The 12,703-nt window shown below is 43.2% G+C and overlaps 1 protein-coding gene across 10 annotated transcripts in view; it reads right to left on the bottom strand.

The window, feature by feature from the left end:
• Positions 1-1,166: 1,166 nt before the first annotated feature.
• The window catches only part of ZNF532 (zinc finger protein 532), a 107,999-nt gene continuing 96,462 nt past the window's right edge, over positions 1,167-12,703 (bottom strand). For all 10 annotated transcript variants that reach the window (XM_068562792.1, XM_068562789.1, XM_068562790.1 and 7 more), the window contains 3 exons: positions 6,993-7,105; positions 4,642-4,789; positions 1,167-3,222 (listed from right to left, as the gene is read on the bottom strand). In XM_068562792.1, coding sequence (XP_068418893.1) covers positions 2,728-3,222; positions 4,642-4,789; positions 6,993-7,105 — 756 coding nt within the window. In that variant the 3' untranslated portion in view covers positions 1,167-2,727. The remainder of the gene's footprint in view (positions 3,223-4,641; positions 4,790-6,992; positions 7,106-12,703) is intronic.

Below are 12,703 nucleotides of genomic sequence, written 5' to 3'. Positions count from 1 at the left end.
TAAAAATTCATGGAACGTGCCCCAGTTTTCTACCTTTGGTCTATGTCCTGCTTCTCAAATGCCCACATTGACAACCACACCCATTATCTTCAACTAATGAAAAATGGGTAGAATTCACAAGTCCTAATGTGGATGTTTTGCTCAGCATTCACCATGTTAACCCAAGTATTCATGTCTGTCTTTTCATTAACAGCCAAGAATTTTCCACACCGGCTCTCCCCAATTCCTTCTATTCCCCCTTCTGGAGCTCCTATTAAACTTGTTAGAGCTGCTTATTTTGTCCTTCCGGACTCTGATGCTCTTTCATATATTTCATCTCCTTATCTCTTTGCTGCATTCTAGGGAATTTCTTCACAATCCATCTTCCAGTTCATCAATTCTCTCTTCAGTTGAACCATCCAGGTTTCCTCCCAGGGCTACAGCATCGGGCGCTGTTTTTCTACTCTGGATTTTAGTCTCTTCTTCATTTTGGACCTCTGGGCATATTTTAAAACTTTCCTGGATGCTCATCTAGGCATTTAATAAGATGCGAATTTCATATTACCAAGCACATCTGGGTATTTATGAGTAGACAGACTCCCAAGTTATCTTATAAAAGCCATAGTGCCACAAACAAAAATTTCTAACATTGTGTTTTGCACATACTTTTTATTTGTTGAATAAAGGAGTATTTGTGAATATGTACATAAACACATAGAGCGAGCACTAGATTTAGAGCAAGAATATCTGGGTTCTAATACGCAAAGCCACTTACCAGCTCCGAGGGCTTAGGCCAAGAACTTAATGAGTTCAGCTTCCTCGACTGTAAAACTAGGCTATTAGACCCGTGCAGCCCACCGCACAGGTTTATTGCAAGGTTCAAATGCAGAAACATATGAAAAGTGCTATGAATACAACTTAAGAGCAATACAAGTATAAATACAACGAGTAACAGCAATTGAATTTCAAGTTGAGGCGTACTTAATCACACCCTCGGGTTATACCGATGTACTGATGGAGTCAATATGAAAGTGACAAAACAGCTGATTGCTAACGAGAATGAAAATGCCGCTCTTCTGAGCAGGGAGAATTCTGCAATATCCCGTAGGCCATCCCTGCAATCAATCACTCCCTAAACTTCATGAAGATGTCAGCAACCCACCATCAATAACTCTCTCACGGAAGCACAAGGGCCAAATGTCCCACGTTTATTTACATATGAAATGTGTTTAATACAGTTAGGATGGATATGGTTAGTGCATGACACCTGACAGCAGCAAGACCTTTTGAGGAACTGAACGTCGACTACAGTATATCATGCAAGTATATCTATATATACACAAAAGAATTTCTTCTCTTAAAAAAAAAAAAAGTACAAAACATGTTTAGGGATAAATACAAGATATAAAATGCAAAAGAAAACACAAAACACAAAACCAAAAAGTATAACTCTCCCAGAGAACTATAAACGTTTGGAAGGGACAGAAGAGTACCTCGGCTGCACTAAGAAAGCGGAACTACCGATGTTAAAGATACTTATTGAAATGGCTGAACTAAACCCATGTGGCTCAGTGCTGACTCGAACGGCCAACTGCGACACGCCGGCTGCTGCATCAATAAGGTGGAAGTTGTGCATCCCAAGTCTAAGTACCAGGACGTTTGGCAGTAGCACCCTGAACAGGAAACGCCAACTCTTTAGACAGCAAAGGGTTAAGTCAACTGTGATTTTTTTTTTTTTTTTTCCTGTCAAGAGCCAGAGAAACACTTGATATTTTTAGTTGTGTCTTTGCAATAGTTAATAAATTACATGACAAAAGCGTGACTATATAAATCTATTGGTCTAAATACGTATTTGTAACTTTTACAGTAGTCCAGCCCTTTCGCTGCTATATCTCCTTGTGCTCTTTAGAAGTCAGCCTTGCAAATCGGCCCAGAAAGCCACCGCTGCCCCCAGCCACCCCGCACCCCCGTTTTTTCCCTTTAGGATACCCCTTCTTCCCCATTCTGAGACGGAATTAATCCACGTTCCTTACTGGATTTCTGGCCCAAGTTTTCATCCCCCCACTGGGAAAGAAGCGACCTGCAAGGCTGCTTTCGACACAGTTTGGCCTGGAGAAGACGCCACACGCCGGGCCGCGGTCCTGGCGGGGCCGGCACTCCCTGGCGGAGCAGGCACGTTGAGGATAGTGCTAAGACACTTAAAAGTCCCTAGTGTTTTTGAGACCTACAATCACCTACGATTTATGTAGTGAATTCTAAAAATTAAAAACACTAAAAAAGGCATTATCGTAGCCTGTAATTAGTTAACCCATTCAAATCCGTGACATACAAAATGGTTTATTTGAATTCAGGAACTGCCCCTGTTACTAAGAACTCTGTTTTAAAGAAACAGTACAAAAAGAAAAATTCTAACCCAAATTAAAAAACAAAAACAAAAACAAAAAAACCAAGAACGAAACAAAAAAAAATCTTCAAAACATTTTCCACTAAATACTGATATAAACATGTAACAAAGAGTATAAAAAGTTATTCATTTAAATATATACAAACTCTTTTCAACTCAAATACTGTTTTAATACTTAATCGGGGAGGATATACAGGAGGAGGCGGAGAAGGGAGTGGAAGGAGGATATATTGCAACAGCCTAGACAGTACTGTTAACTCTATGATAACTGCCAACTTCTTGTTAAGAAAACCGTCTCTTTGCTTCCAACGCGGACCGGGACTCTCTGCGGGAAGGGTGCGCGGCTATTTCTCGGCCGAGCTCACTCTTTTGGATTTGATGAAGGCCATGCCGTGGGTCCGCATGTGGGCGTTTAAGGCAGCTTCCGTCTCGAACGTCTTTGCACACACTTTGCACGTTCTGTCCGACACGGGGCCGTCGGCCGGCGCGTCCTCCGGGCCGGGCTTGTTCTCCTGCTGGCTCTCCTCGCCGGCCCCGTTCTGCTTGGCCGCCGGCTGCGGCTCCTTCAGTTTGTGGACGATGAAGAGGTGCCGGGACAGGGAGACGTGCGACGTGTAGCAGAGGCCGCACTCACGGCACTGGTGGGACGAGCCGTCCGACTTGTGCTGCGGGATGTGCTCGTGGAACTGCAGCAGGTTCTCCGTGGTGAAGCCGCACACGGCGCACTTGTGCACCTTGAACACGTTGATCTTCAGCTTCTTCAGGGGCTGCGTGATGGCTCCTCGGGGAGGTCTGAACTCTAAAACGGGCTCTTCCAACTTCCGCTTGGGACTGGGAACCTTGGAGAGAAAAACAGAGCGGGTGACGCACTGAAAACCGGTCTCTGGGCGGGTGACGGGCGGTCGGTGCTCGCGGGCTCCGGGGCTGCGGGGAAACGTGTCCCGGCAGCGGGGGGTGCGGGCTCCTCACAGCTGCGCGGCCGCCAGCTGTAAGGAACATTCCAAGGGTCGTGCCTTCCAGCCCCCGACAGAGGTGGACTCAGCCCCGGGATGACCCGGCATCCTCCATCAGCCGGCTCAGTAGGACAGACAGGTCCCGGCCCTCGTGGGACGCAGGCGCCAATGGAGTGACAAAGAGCCACGAAGGAGCCAGCATGCAGTGTGGCAAGGACGGCCTGAGTCAGGAGGCCACACGGGGAAAAGGGCCCAGGAGGCAGGCCAGGGGGGCCGGGGCAGGGTGACCAGGTGAGTGCGCAGATGAGGCCAAGGAGAGGCAGGGGGCGGGCGGACTGAAAAGCACCTCATGGAGGAGAAGATGTCCGCACTTGCGCTTTTCCCGAGACTCAGATGGAGCCACCTGAGCCTCACCGGGTCTCCTAAGCGCCCTTTCCTGCCCACTCACCTTCCTCCTACTGCTTCCCCTCTGGCCTCATCAAATCCCCTCCCTTCCAACTCTCTAAAACTCCAAGCCGAGGGGACACCCCTTCCTCCCAGCTCCGCGGCCGTCCTGCTTTTCCGCCTTGACCTAAAGCTGCTCCTGCACGTACATTCTTTAATTCCACCCCCGCCTCCCCATCACTTGAGGGAAAGGATTACAATTTAATGCGACACGAGTCTGACTTGTAGTCTGATTTCAACGATTAACTCCTTGAAAGCACACACAGGCTTTTACCCAGGAACGTTCCAGACGCAGCACAGGGCCAAAGACAGCAGGTCTCCTAAGTGTCTGCTTTACGGCAACAGCACTTGCGACACACACACTGTGTACTCAGGTTAGTATACTGTTCTGTTGTCTGCTTCAAGTTCACTACCTACTGATAAGGCACTATCTACGAATCTTATCTTAATCCTTTATCGGTACAAAGAGAAGCTAAATGGAATCAATTTTGATTAGGTACCTCTCACAACCAATACACTGCCAATGAAAAGGAGTCTAGATTCATACAATCCCCTGGCTAAGAGACAACGTCTGTGAGTCAACATAAAATTTTAAAAATTTTATATGTAAGTAGATCTATCCCTAAAGTTGTGTCTGGAAGGATACAGAAGAAACTTAATAAAGGTTACCTTTTAGGAGCAAGATGAAAGCTCAGAATCAGTGCAGAGAGAGCGTGTCCCTATTATTTTAAAGCTTTATGCACAGTCTGAATTTTTAAAACTGTGTAACCGTAGAATAATTTAAATGCAAAAAAAAAAAAAAAAAAGGAAAAAGCAAGTGAACACAACTTCACCGTAAAGAGAACACATGCAGTGTCTGACCTTGGTATCTTCTTTTATTTCTGTTTCCTCCTCATTGGTGGCTTCTGTCATTTCTTTCAAGTCAGGATCCTTAATTCCGTGCATGAGTTGGATATGTTTCTCCAGCATTAACCGTTTCGTGAAGGTACGCCTGGAGTCTGGGCAGTGCCTGTGAGGAAAAAGACAAGGAAATAAGCTACTTGCTTTAAAGGGACTCACTGAGGCGCACATTCACTGCTGAAAGCCCTCAGCCGGCCGACAGCCCGCTCAGAGGGGCCAGGGTCGTCTGCATGAGTACCACTGGTCCAAAGCGAAAGAGTAATTTTGCTATGAATCATAGTTTCCAATTGGTGGAAAAAAGAAAAACTCTTGCAGCTTTTGTTAAAAGTTTTCTATCAGTTTTTGTGTCCTTACAGGACCAGCCTAATTTGGGTCAGATGGAGTATTTATTTTCTGAGTTTGGTTAAAGTATTACTTAATTCGTTATTCAAGATGGCTGTAATTTTAACATGGAGAACATGAAATTTCAAAAGTTTTCTTTCCAGTGACTCAGACTGTTCCCTCAGAATGTACGTCATGAGACGCTTTAATAGGAAGGAAGTCCCTGCCTGACTCCTTCACGCTGGTGTTAACAATTCCTGTCCACTCTGCCGTAACACAGACAAGACAGACTGTCTTCCCCATCAAATTCCTCATCAAAGCACAAATGCAATATGCGTGGTTAGAACCGCAGCGCTCAAATACATGTGCTCAGTCAGTCGATTAAAATGTAGAAAACTCTGAACAGATATCCAAAACAGGTCAATTATTTAAATTGTCATTTCAGCTTCTGCAAAATTATGTTAACTATGATTACAGTCTTTCTTTAGAAGATATGAATTTATCGTTTTCTTAATCAAACAGGCCAAAAACAGGTAAACCAAAGGTAATGACCATGGTGATTACAGATACTCTAAGCCAGACATCAAGAATACCACTGCAGCGAAGGTGGATGGAAAGTTCCTCATGGCTTATGCAGAACCAAATTTGCTGTCTTCAGAGAGGCTTCTAAGAATTTTATAATGATTGGCTCCAAACTCTGATGATTTCATGTTAGAGACCCTCTATGGGGCAGCAGTGGGAGCCAGCACCGACACCAAAGAACAAACGAAATTAGCTGGACAATCCTGGCATTTTACTGCCTTACAGGCACTTCATGAGGAAATGAACACACCTGTTAGAGGAATGACTGTGCCATCCACACCAGCCTTCCTTTCCATTTTCTCAGCCCAGGGTTTCCTCCTAAATTCACTGATTCTTTCAATGCAGTCTCAACATACAGACTGTATTTACAGAATGTTCTCATCTCACCAAATCACTCCCAGCTTCAATTTCACGGAAGGAGGGTCCCTGTTTTCCTACCCAAGAAACTTTCCTTAACTAACCAAGACACAGCAAAGCCCTGGCGATCGGGCAGCTGACTGTCTCACGTTCCCTCAGCCACATGGTACACGGAGCCCTGCTTTCATCACGGCCACGCACTGGCTATATGGCTTCTGTGTCGTTTAGTCCTCTTTTATGAGAAGTGCCTTAAAGTACGTAACCCTGTTGTATCACCTCACTTCAGGCATGTTCTGAGTGGGTGAGAAAGCTTTCTCACTAATGATAACATACCAATCTCTGACCTTCATATACAAAGAAGAATCTCATGGACTGTCCACTCAGTGGGTTGGCCCACTCAGTCCCTTGAATTTGGTCTCTAACCAACAGTGTGTGCTGAGATGAGGGACGCACTGCAGCCGAGGGGCAAACGTCCAGCCCAGGATGACTCCATGTCTGGCCCCACCAGGGCCCGCCCTGAACCCTGAGTAGATCGACCAGCCCAGCCGGCTTACTGATACTGCCGACTCACTGTGTGTGAGAGACCGAAGAGCATCTCATCCACCCGTGCACCCACCTGCCGCGAGCCCCTTCTCCAAAGTTCTCAGTCCTAAAATGCCTAGCTCTGTATAATGGATAAGAACAGAGGTGGGAATTCCCTGGCAGTACAGTGGTTAGGACTCTGCGCTTTCACTGCTGAGGGCCCGGGTTCAATCCCTGGCTGGGGAACTAAGATCCCACAAACTGTGTGGCCAAAAAAAAAGAACAAAGGTAACAGATAAGAACATACAAAGGGTGGGCAAGGGACTGCTCCTTTTTATTTTAATATTGTTAAGTGTTACAAACCAAGCAAGAATGGTCTGTCAAAACAAAATACAATTCCGAAAGGAAATCCATACACCATGGAGCAGAGAATGGGAAAATGGAAAGTTAATGGTGAAATGGGAAAAACCTTCGAGAAGTTCCAGGCTAATGCTGTCACTGTGCTTCCCACATTAGAAATCACGACTTACGAGCAGGTATAAACTTTCCTGATGCCTTTGTGCTTGATCCGGTTGTGACGGCACAGGCTGTGGGATGAGCTGAAAGACTTGTCACACTGGCGGCAGGGGTGCTTCTTCATTTGCTTTATTAGGAGAAAAGAGAAAGAAAGTCGCTTGAGAGAACAAAAACAGAAACACTTTACAAATTAAAAACTCTTTTGTAAGAGTCTAAGTATCACTACTGGTTTAGCAATACAGTGACAAGACTAGAACATTTTAAAGATGTAACAGAGGACTTCCCTGGTGGCGCAGTGGTTGAGAATCTGCCTCCCAATGCAGGGGACACGGGTTTGAGCCCTGGTCTGGGAGGATCCCACATGCCACGGAGCAACTAAGCTCGTGCGCCACAACTACTGAGCCTGCCTGCGCTCTAGAGCCCGCATGCCACAACTACTGAAGCCCACGCGCCTAGAGCCAGTGTTCTGCAATAAGAGAAGCCACTGCAATGAGAAGCCCGCACACCGCAGTGAAGAGTGGCCCCTGCTCGACGCAACTAGAGAACAGCCCGCACGCAGCAATGAAGACCCAATGCAGCCAAAAATCAATCAATCAATCAATCAATTTAAAAAAAAATGTAACAGAAAGGGTGGGCAGGGCTGGAGTATTCATGGAGGGGCTCATTTCTAGAGAACACATTTTATCATAAGACTAAAGAACTATTTTTTTCCTTAAAAACACTTATGATTTTGATTCAACACAAACACCCAGATAGCTGAAAAGAAAACATTACACAAATTTTCTTTGCGTAAGAGACGTTATTTTTAAAAAGCAGATAACCCAGAGAAACAATTCTTCAGCAGATACCAAATAAAGCCATTACTTAACTTGTTATACCCAGAAAGAACAGGTTTCCTTCTCCAATATGCCATTTTAAATTACATCTCTGGCTAATTTTAAACATTTTAGCTTCTCCCACTAATAACTAATTATTCCTTAAATAAGGAAAGAGTTTTCCAAGAATGCTTTTTGTTTTAAATGATACCATTTGGTTATCTCAAGAACACAAGTTTGAAACCACTTTGGGGATATTGCCTGTTGGTATACGTAGAGAGAGAGAGTGTGTGTGTGTGTGTGTGTGTGTGTGTGTGTGCATGCGCGTGTGTGTGTGTGTGTGTGTGTGTGCTGGGGAGGGACACTGAGAAAGCAAGAGAGCATGATCAAGAGATATATAAAAATCAAAGTGAAAGTTTCCCACTTTGGCTAAGACATAATGTTAATTCAACAGATTCCCATGTGGAACCTTTGAAGTCAAATTAGTGGCTTAATATTTAAGACAAATTATTTGGGAATGATATGTACTGCAGTCTGGAAGTAATGTCATATCACAAGGAACTGAAATCAAGAAAGAACTGTTAGCCTCATGAATGAAACAAATTTGGCTCAGCCCTCGTAAAAAATAGGGATGAAGAAGGAATAAGTTCTGACGTGAAACTGTGTTACTATTTTTGGCAATAAGAAGAGATAAGCAAGCAACTGTGACCTAAGTGATAAAGAAATGATAAGTTTTTTTTAAAAATTATTTTTACATTAATCACCTGACAAACGCATCCTTATTCAAGCTGGTAAGCAAATCTATTTATTCAAGCGGCTGAGAGGAGCCCCAGAGGTGGGCTGGCACATTTTCTCCACCACTCACGAACCATGTGATGGGGGAAAGTGTCCCAACCTCCATAAACACCCACTCCCCAAGCTGTCAAGTGGGGATCACAGCAGTGCTGTCCTCAGAGAGGGTGCTGGGGGGAAGGGGGCCGCTGAAGGGCTAGCACAGTGCTTGGGACACAGAGAAATCCTCAATACGTGTTATTTTATTAGTAATAATAAAGTTACATATCCAAGTTTCATTTTTTTAAAAGTGGAAAATACTATCTTTTAAATAAAGCAAATCAGTCCGGCGGACGTTGAAACGGTCTTGAACCCAGACAAAGGCAAAGGAGGAAGTTCCTTCTCCAAGTTAAAGATGAAAGTCGTACCATTGCTTGTACTGTTTTCCTAAGCATATCCCCGGGATATATGCATATACATCATAAATCCCAGACTGTAAGGATCATCTCTGGGGAAAAAAAGAGAGACAGAGAGAACAAAGCAAGTGACCAACTAGTGCCTGAGATATCCTATCTCTTCTCCTTCACAAACATTTTCAATCACATTAAATAGGCCATCCCTAAGTCTCTTTTATTAGCATATGCAGCCAGAGAATGAATAAGAGGTTTCTTTTACAATAAAACTTGAAGTCAAAAACAGTCAGTTATGAATAGTTTTACTATGTTTCAATAAAGGTTTTTAACATCTACAAATACCTAACTCCTGTTGAATTTTGTACATATAAGATGGACAATGTTAAGATCACCTGGGAGAGCTGAAACACAAGACATCTTTCTAAAAGCAAGACAGTTGTAGCAAATAATCATAAAGGAGGGAGACAATGGAAGTACACCTTTCTAAGCACAGAACAGGGCAGAGGCCTCAGAGACATGCAGACTGGATTTTCTATTATGGTGAAGATTTTAATATTCTACTTCTTGTTACAGTGTAGTTATATTAATATCAAATCAAAACTGTAAGAGAGAAATATCAATAAAGAAATCCTCAGAAGATAATAAAATAAATGAAGAGCAGCTTAGCTAAATCAATAATTACTATTTTCAAAAAGAGTTGACGATGTATGAGATACTCTTTTTCAACATCCTTATGAAAAAAAAAATGCAGAAATGAACTGTGCAATCCCAAAACAATAGGGCAAGGTTTCAAAATCACTGGTGACAAGAAAATTACAAGTTAAACTCCAGTTTCCAGATCAAACCTGCCATGTTCACAATACCTAACAAGACAAATGACTTTCTTCTTTGCTAAATTTTAAATACTAACTTGTTTAAAGGTGCTTTGCCTAATTTATCTTCATAACTTGTACCTTCAATATTATAATAGTTCATACTGCTACTTTATGACACAGGAAGCAATTTTTAATCAAACAAACATGGGAAAAAACAGTATTAAGAAAGTGTAGGACTTCCCTGGTGGCGCAGTGGTTATGAATCCGCCCGCCGATACAGGGGACGTGGGTTCCAGCCCTGGTCCAGGAAGATCCCACTGCCCGCGGAGCAACTAAGCCCGTGTGCCACAACTACTGAGCCTGCGCTTTAGAGCCCACGAGCCACAGCTACGTAGTTGAGCCCAGGTGCCACAACTACTGAAGCTCTCGCGCCTAGAGCTCATGCTCCGCAACAAGAGGAGGCACTTCAATGAGAAGCCCGCGCACTGCAACAAAGACCCAACACAGCCAAAAATGAATAAATAATTAATTAACTTTTAAAAAAAAGGAAGAAAGAAAGTATAAAAGTCTATCATCATTCTGTTTTCAAGACTTTTAACGTCCTTTACTTCTGCTGGCTCCAAGGCTGCATAAATCGATATTAACAGAACCAGGGCCTTAAGTGGACTTTTTATAGTTAACTAAAATCAGAAATTTATGAATTATAAATTATTTTGTTCTTAAATAGAACTCTTTAAAGAAATAGTGAACTAATAAGCTCGCAGGGTCTGAAAATTTTGCTAAAACTTGAGTAAAATATCAAGTAAAACACTTGGGTACACCTCCTAAACTTTCTCCCTAATCTCCAATTTTTGACTCTTTTATCTTTGTGTCCTTTAGGAAAGAAAGCATTATTATTAACTGCTCTTACCAAACAAACTCCTTTGTTCTAAATGCCCCAGCCCTGGGCTCAGGTCTGAGCTCTGGGATTTAAAATGCCTCTGAAAGCCATTCTTTTCGGATGGCACTTGGTGGATGTGGGCGCTCTCACAATCAGACATTTCCATTCTGATAACCAGTCCCTTCCTGTCTCTTGGCTTGAAGGCCTCAGTTTCAGGTGACTCTGAAGAAGTTAGAGGGAGAAAAGCCACAACTTCACACTCCCATCTGGCCAGACACCCACTCATCTCCATCTCTTCTGAGATCCCCTCCTCCACGAGATATCTGCCTCACACCAACATGCACAGGGCCTCCTTGACGACCAGCACACGCCCAGGAACAGCCACAAGTTTAAGATTAAACGGGAGTGAAGTTATTCCCAAAGCACGCTGACACACATCCTTCAGCTCTATCATAGCGGTTTTTATGAAAAAGGAAAACCAAACCAACTGCATAATTTACGCCTACCACAGCAGCAATCCCTCAGAATTTAACTCCTAAAACCCTGGACCCTTCCACTTGGGAATCTATTCTACAAATAAACCTGCACATGGTACAGTCAGTTCTGATGTAACACAACATACATAGAACACGTGCTCTGAATCACTGAACTATGCAGAATCAGGCAACAAAACCCACAAGACTTCCAGCAACAATGAAGTTCAGGGCATAACATTCAAAAACTGCCAATGACTCATTTAATAAAAACTAAAGTAGCATGGATTTACACATGTTAAATGGTTAAGAAACACCTATTAGGTGCTGCAAAAAATGTGGCACTTTTCCTTGAAAAAGACCTTCAGTTTGCTTGTGGAAGTGAGCGCCAGGGGGCTTGCTTGAGTTTTTGTGGTGTAAGGAGGGTTATCTGAAATTGGAGGTATGGACCTGTGTGACTCAGCCCACGGGGAGATGAGGTCACTGGTGAAGGCAGAAGGTGTGTGCACAAGTGTGTCGGGTGTATTCCTACACAACTCTGTTGCACAGTTTTCTGTGCTCACCTAGTGTTTCTCAGGGATGGAATCACACGAGCAAACTCAGAATTCACATTATGCTTCAATTGTTCCCTGATGTATCAACTACATTGGAACAAATCTGTGTTTTGAACACAGGTGTTACAGCAGAACTGACTGTACACACAAGGTTATTCACTGCAGCACTGTGTGTAAGGGGAAAAGATGGGAAAAAATGTGGGTCCATCCAAGGAGGAATGGTTAAATAAATGATATGCACTCAAAACAATATTCTTATCATGCAGCTGTAGAAAAGAATGAAAGATCTCAAAGCACTGATATGAAAAGAACTGTAACATAAATTAAATGGAGACGGAACCGGTGCAGAAAATTATATTAATAAGCTGTGTTCTGTGTTAAAAAGAGGTAAAAATGAGAACACAGATGCATATAGGATGATACTGGCATAGAGAAACTTCAAGGGTGGCAAGGGTAGAAATGAGGCTTTTAACTGCATTCCTTCATATCATTTGGATTTTTGAACCATGTGAATATAGCTCATATAAAAAAAAAGTTTCTTTTCCGTTGCCTCAAAAAGATCTTAGGTCAGGTTCACTGAGGTATTAATTTATGAAATGTAAAATTCACTTTTTAATGAGTTTTGGGAAACGGATACAGTTAAGTAACCGCCACTACAATCAAGATATAGAACAACAGTTCGATCACCCCCCAAATTCCCACGTGCCCCTTCAGAGTCAACCCCTCCTTCCTACACCCAACTCTTGAAAACCACTGATCTGTTTTCCATCCTACAGTTTTGCTTTTTCCATTTGTCATGTACATGGGACCATGGAGTATAATGTGTGTGGTTTTGTGAGCCTGGCACCTCTCACTCGGCATCACGCATTGGCAGCTCCATCGAGTGTTCCGTTGTATGGACAGACCCCTGTTTGTTTATCCATTTACCAGGTGAAGGACTTCTAGGTTGTTTCCAGTTTTTGAAAATTATTAAAGTTACAGTATAAACTATAAACATTCATGGA

Source organism: Eschrichtius robustus, chromosome 14 (genome assembly GCF_028021215.1).
Source record: "Eschrichtius robustus isolate mEscRob2 chromosome 14, mEscRob2.pri, whole genome shotgun sequence".
NCBI classification, from domain to species: Eukaryota; Metazoa; Chordata; class Mammalia; order Artiodactyla; family Eschrichtiidae; genus Eschrichtius; species Eschrichtius robustus.
Note: the sequence above shows the minus strand (reverse complement) of the source record. Positions and strands in the feature narration are given on the sequence as shown.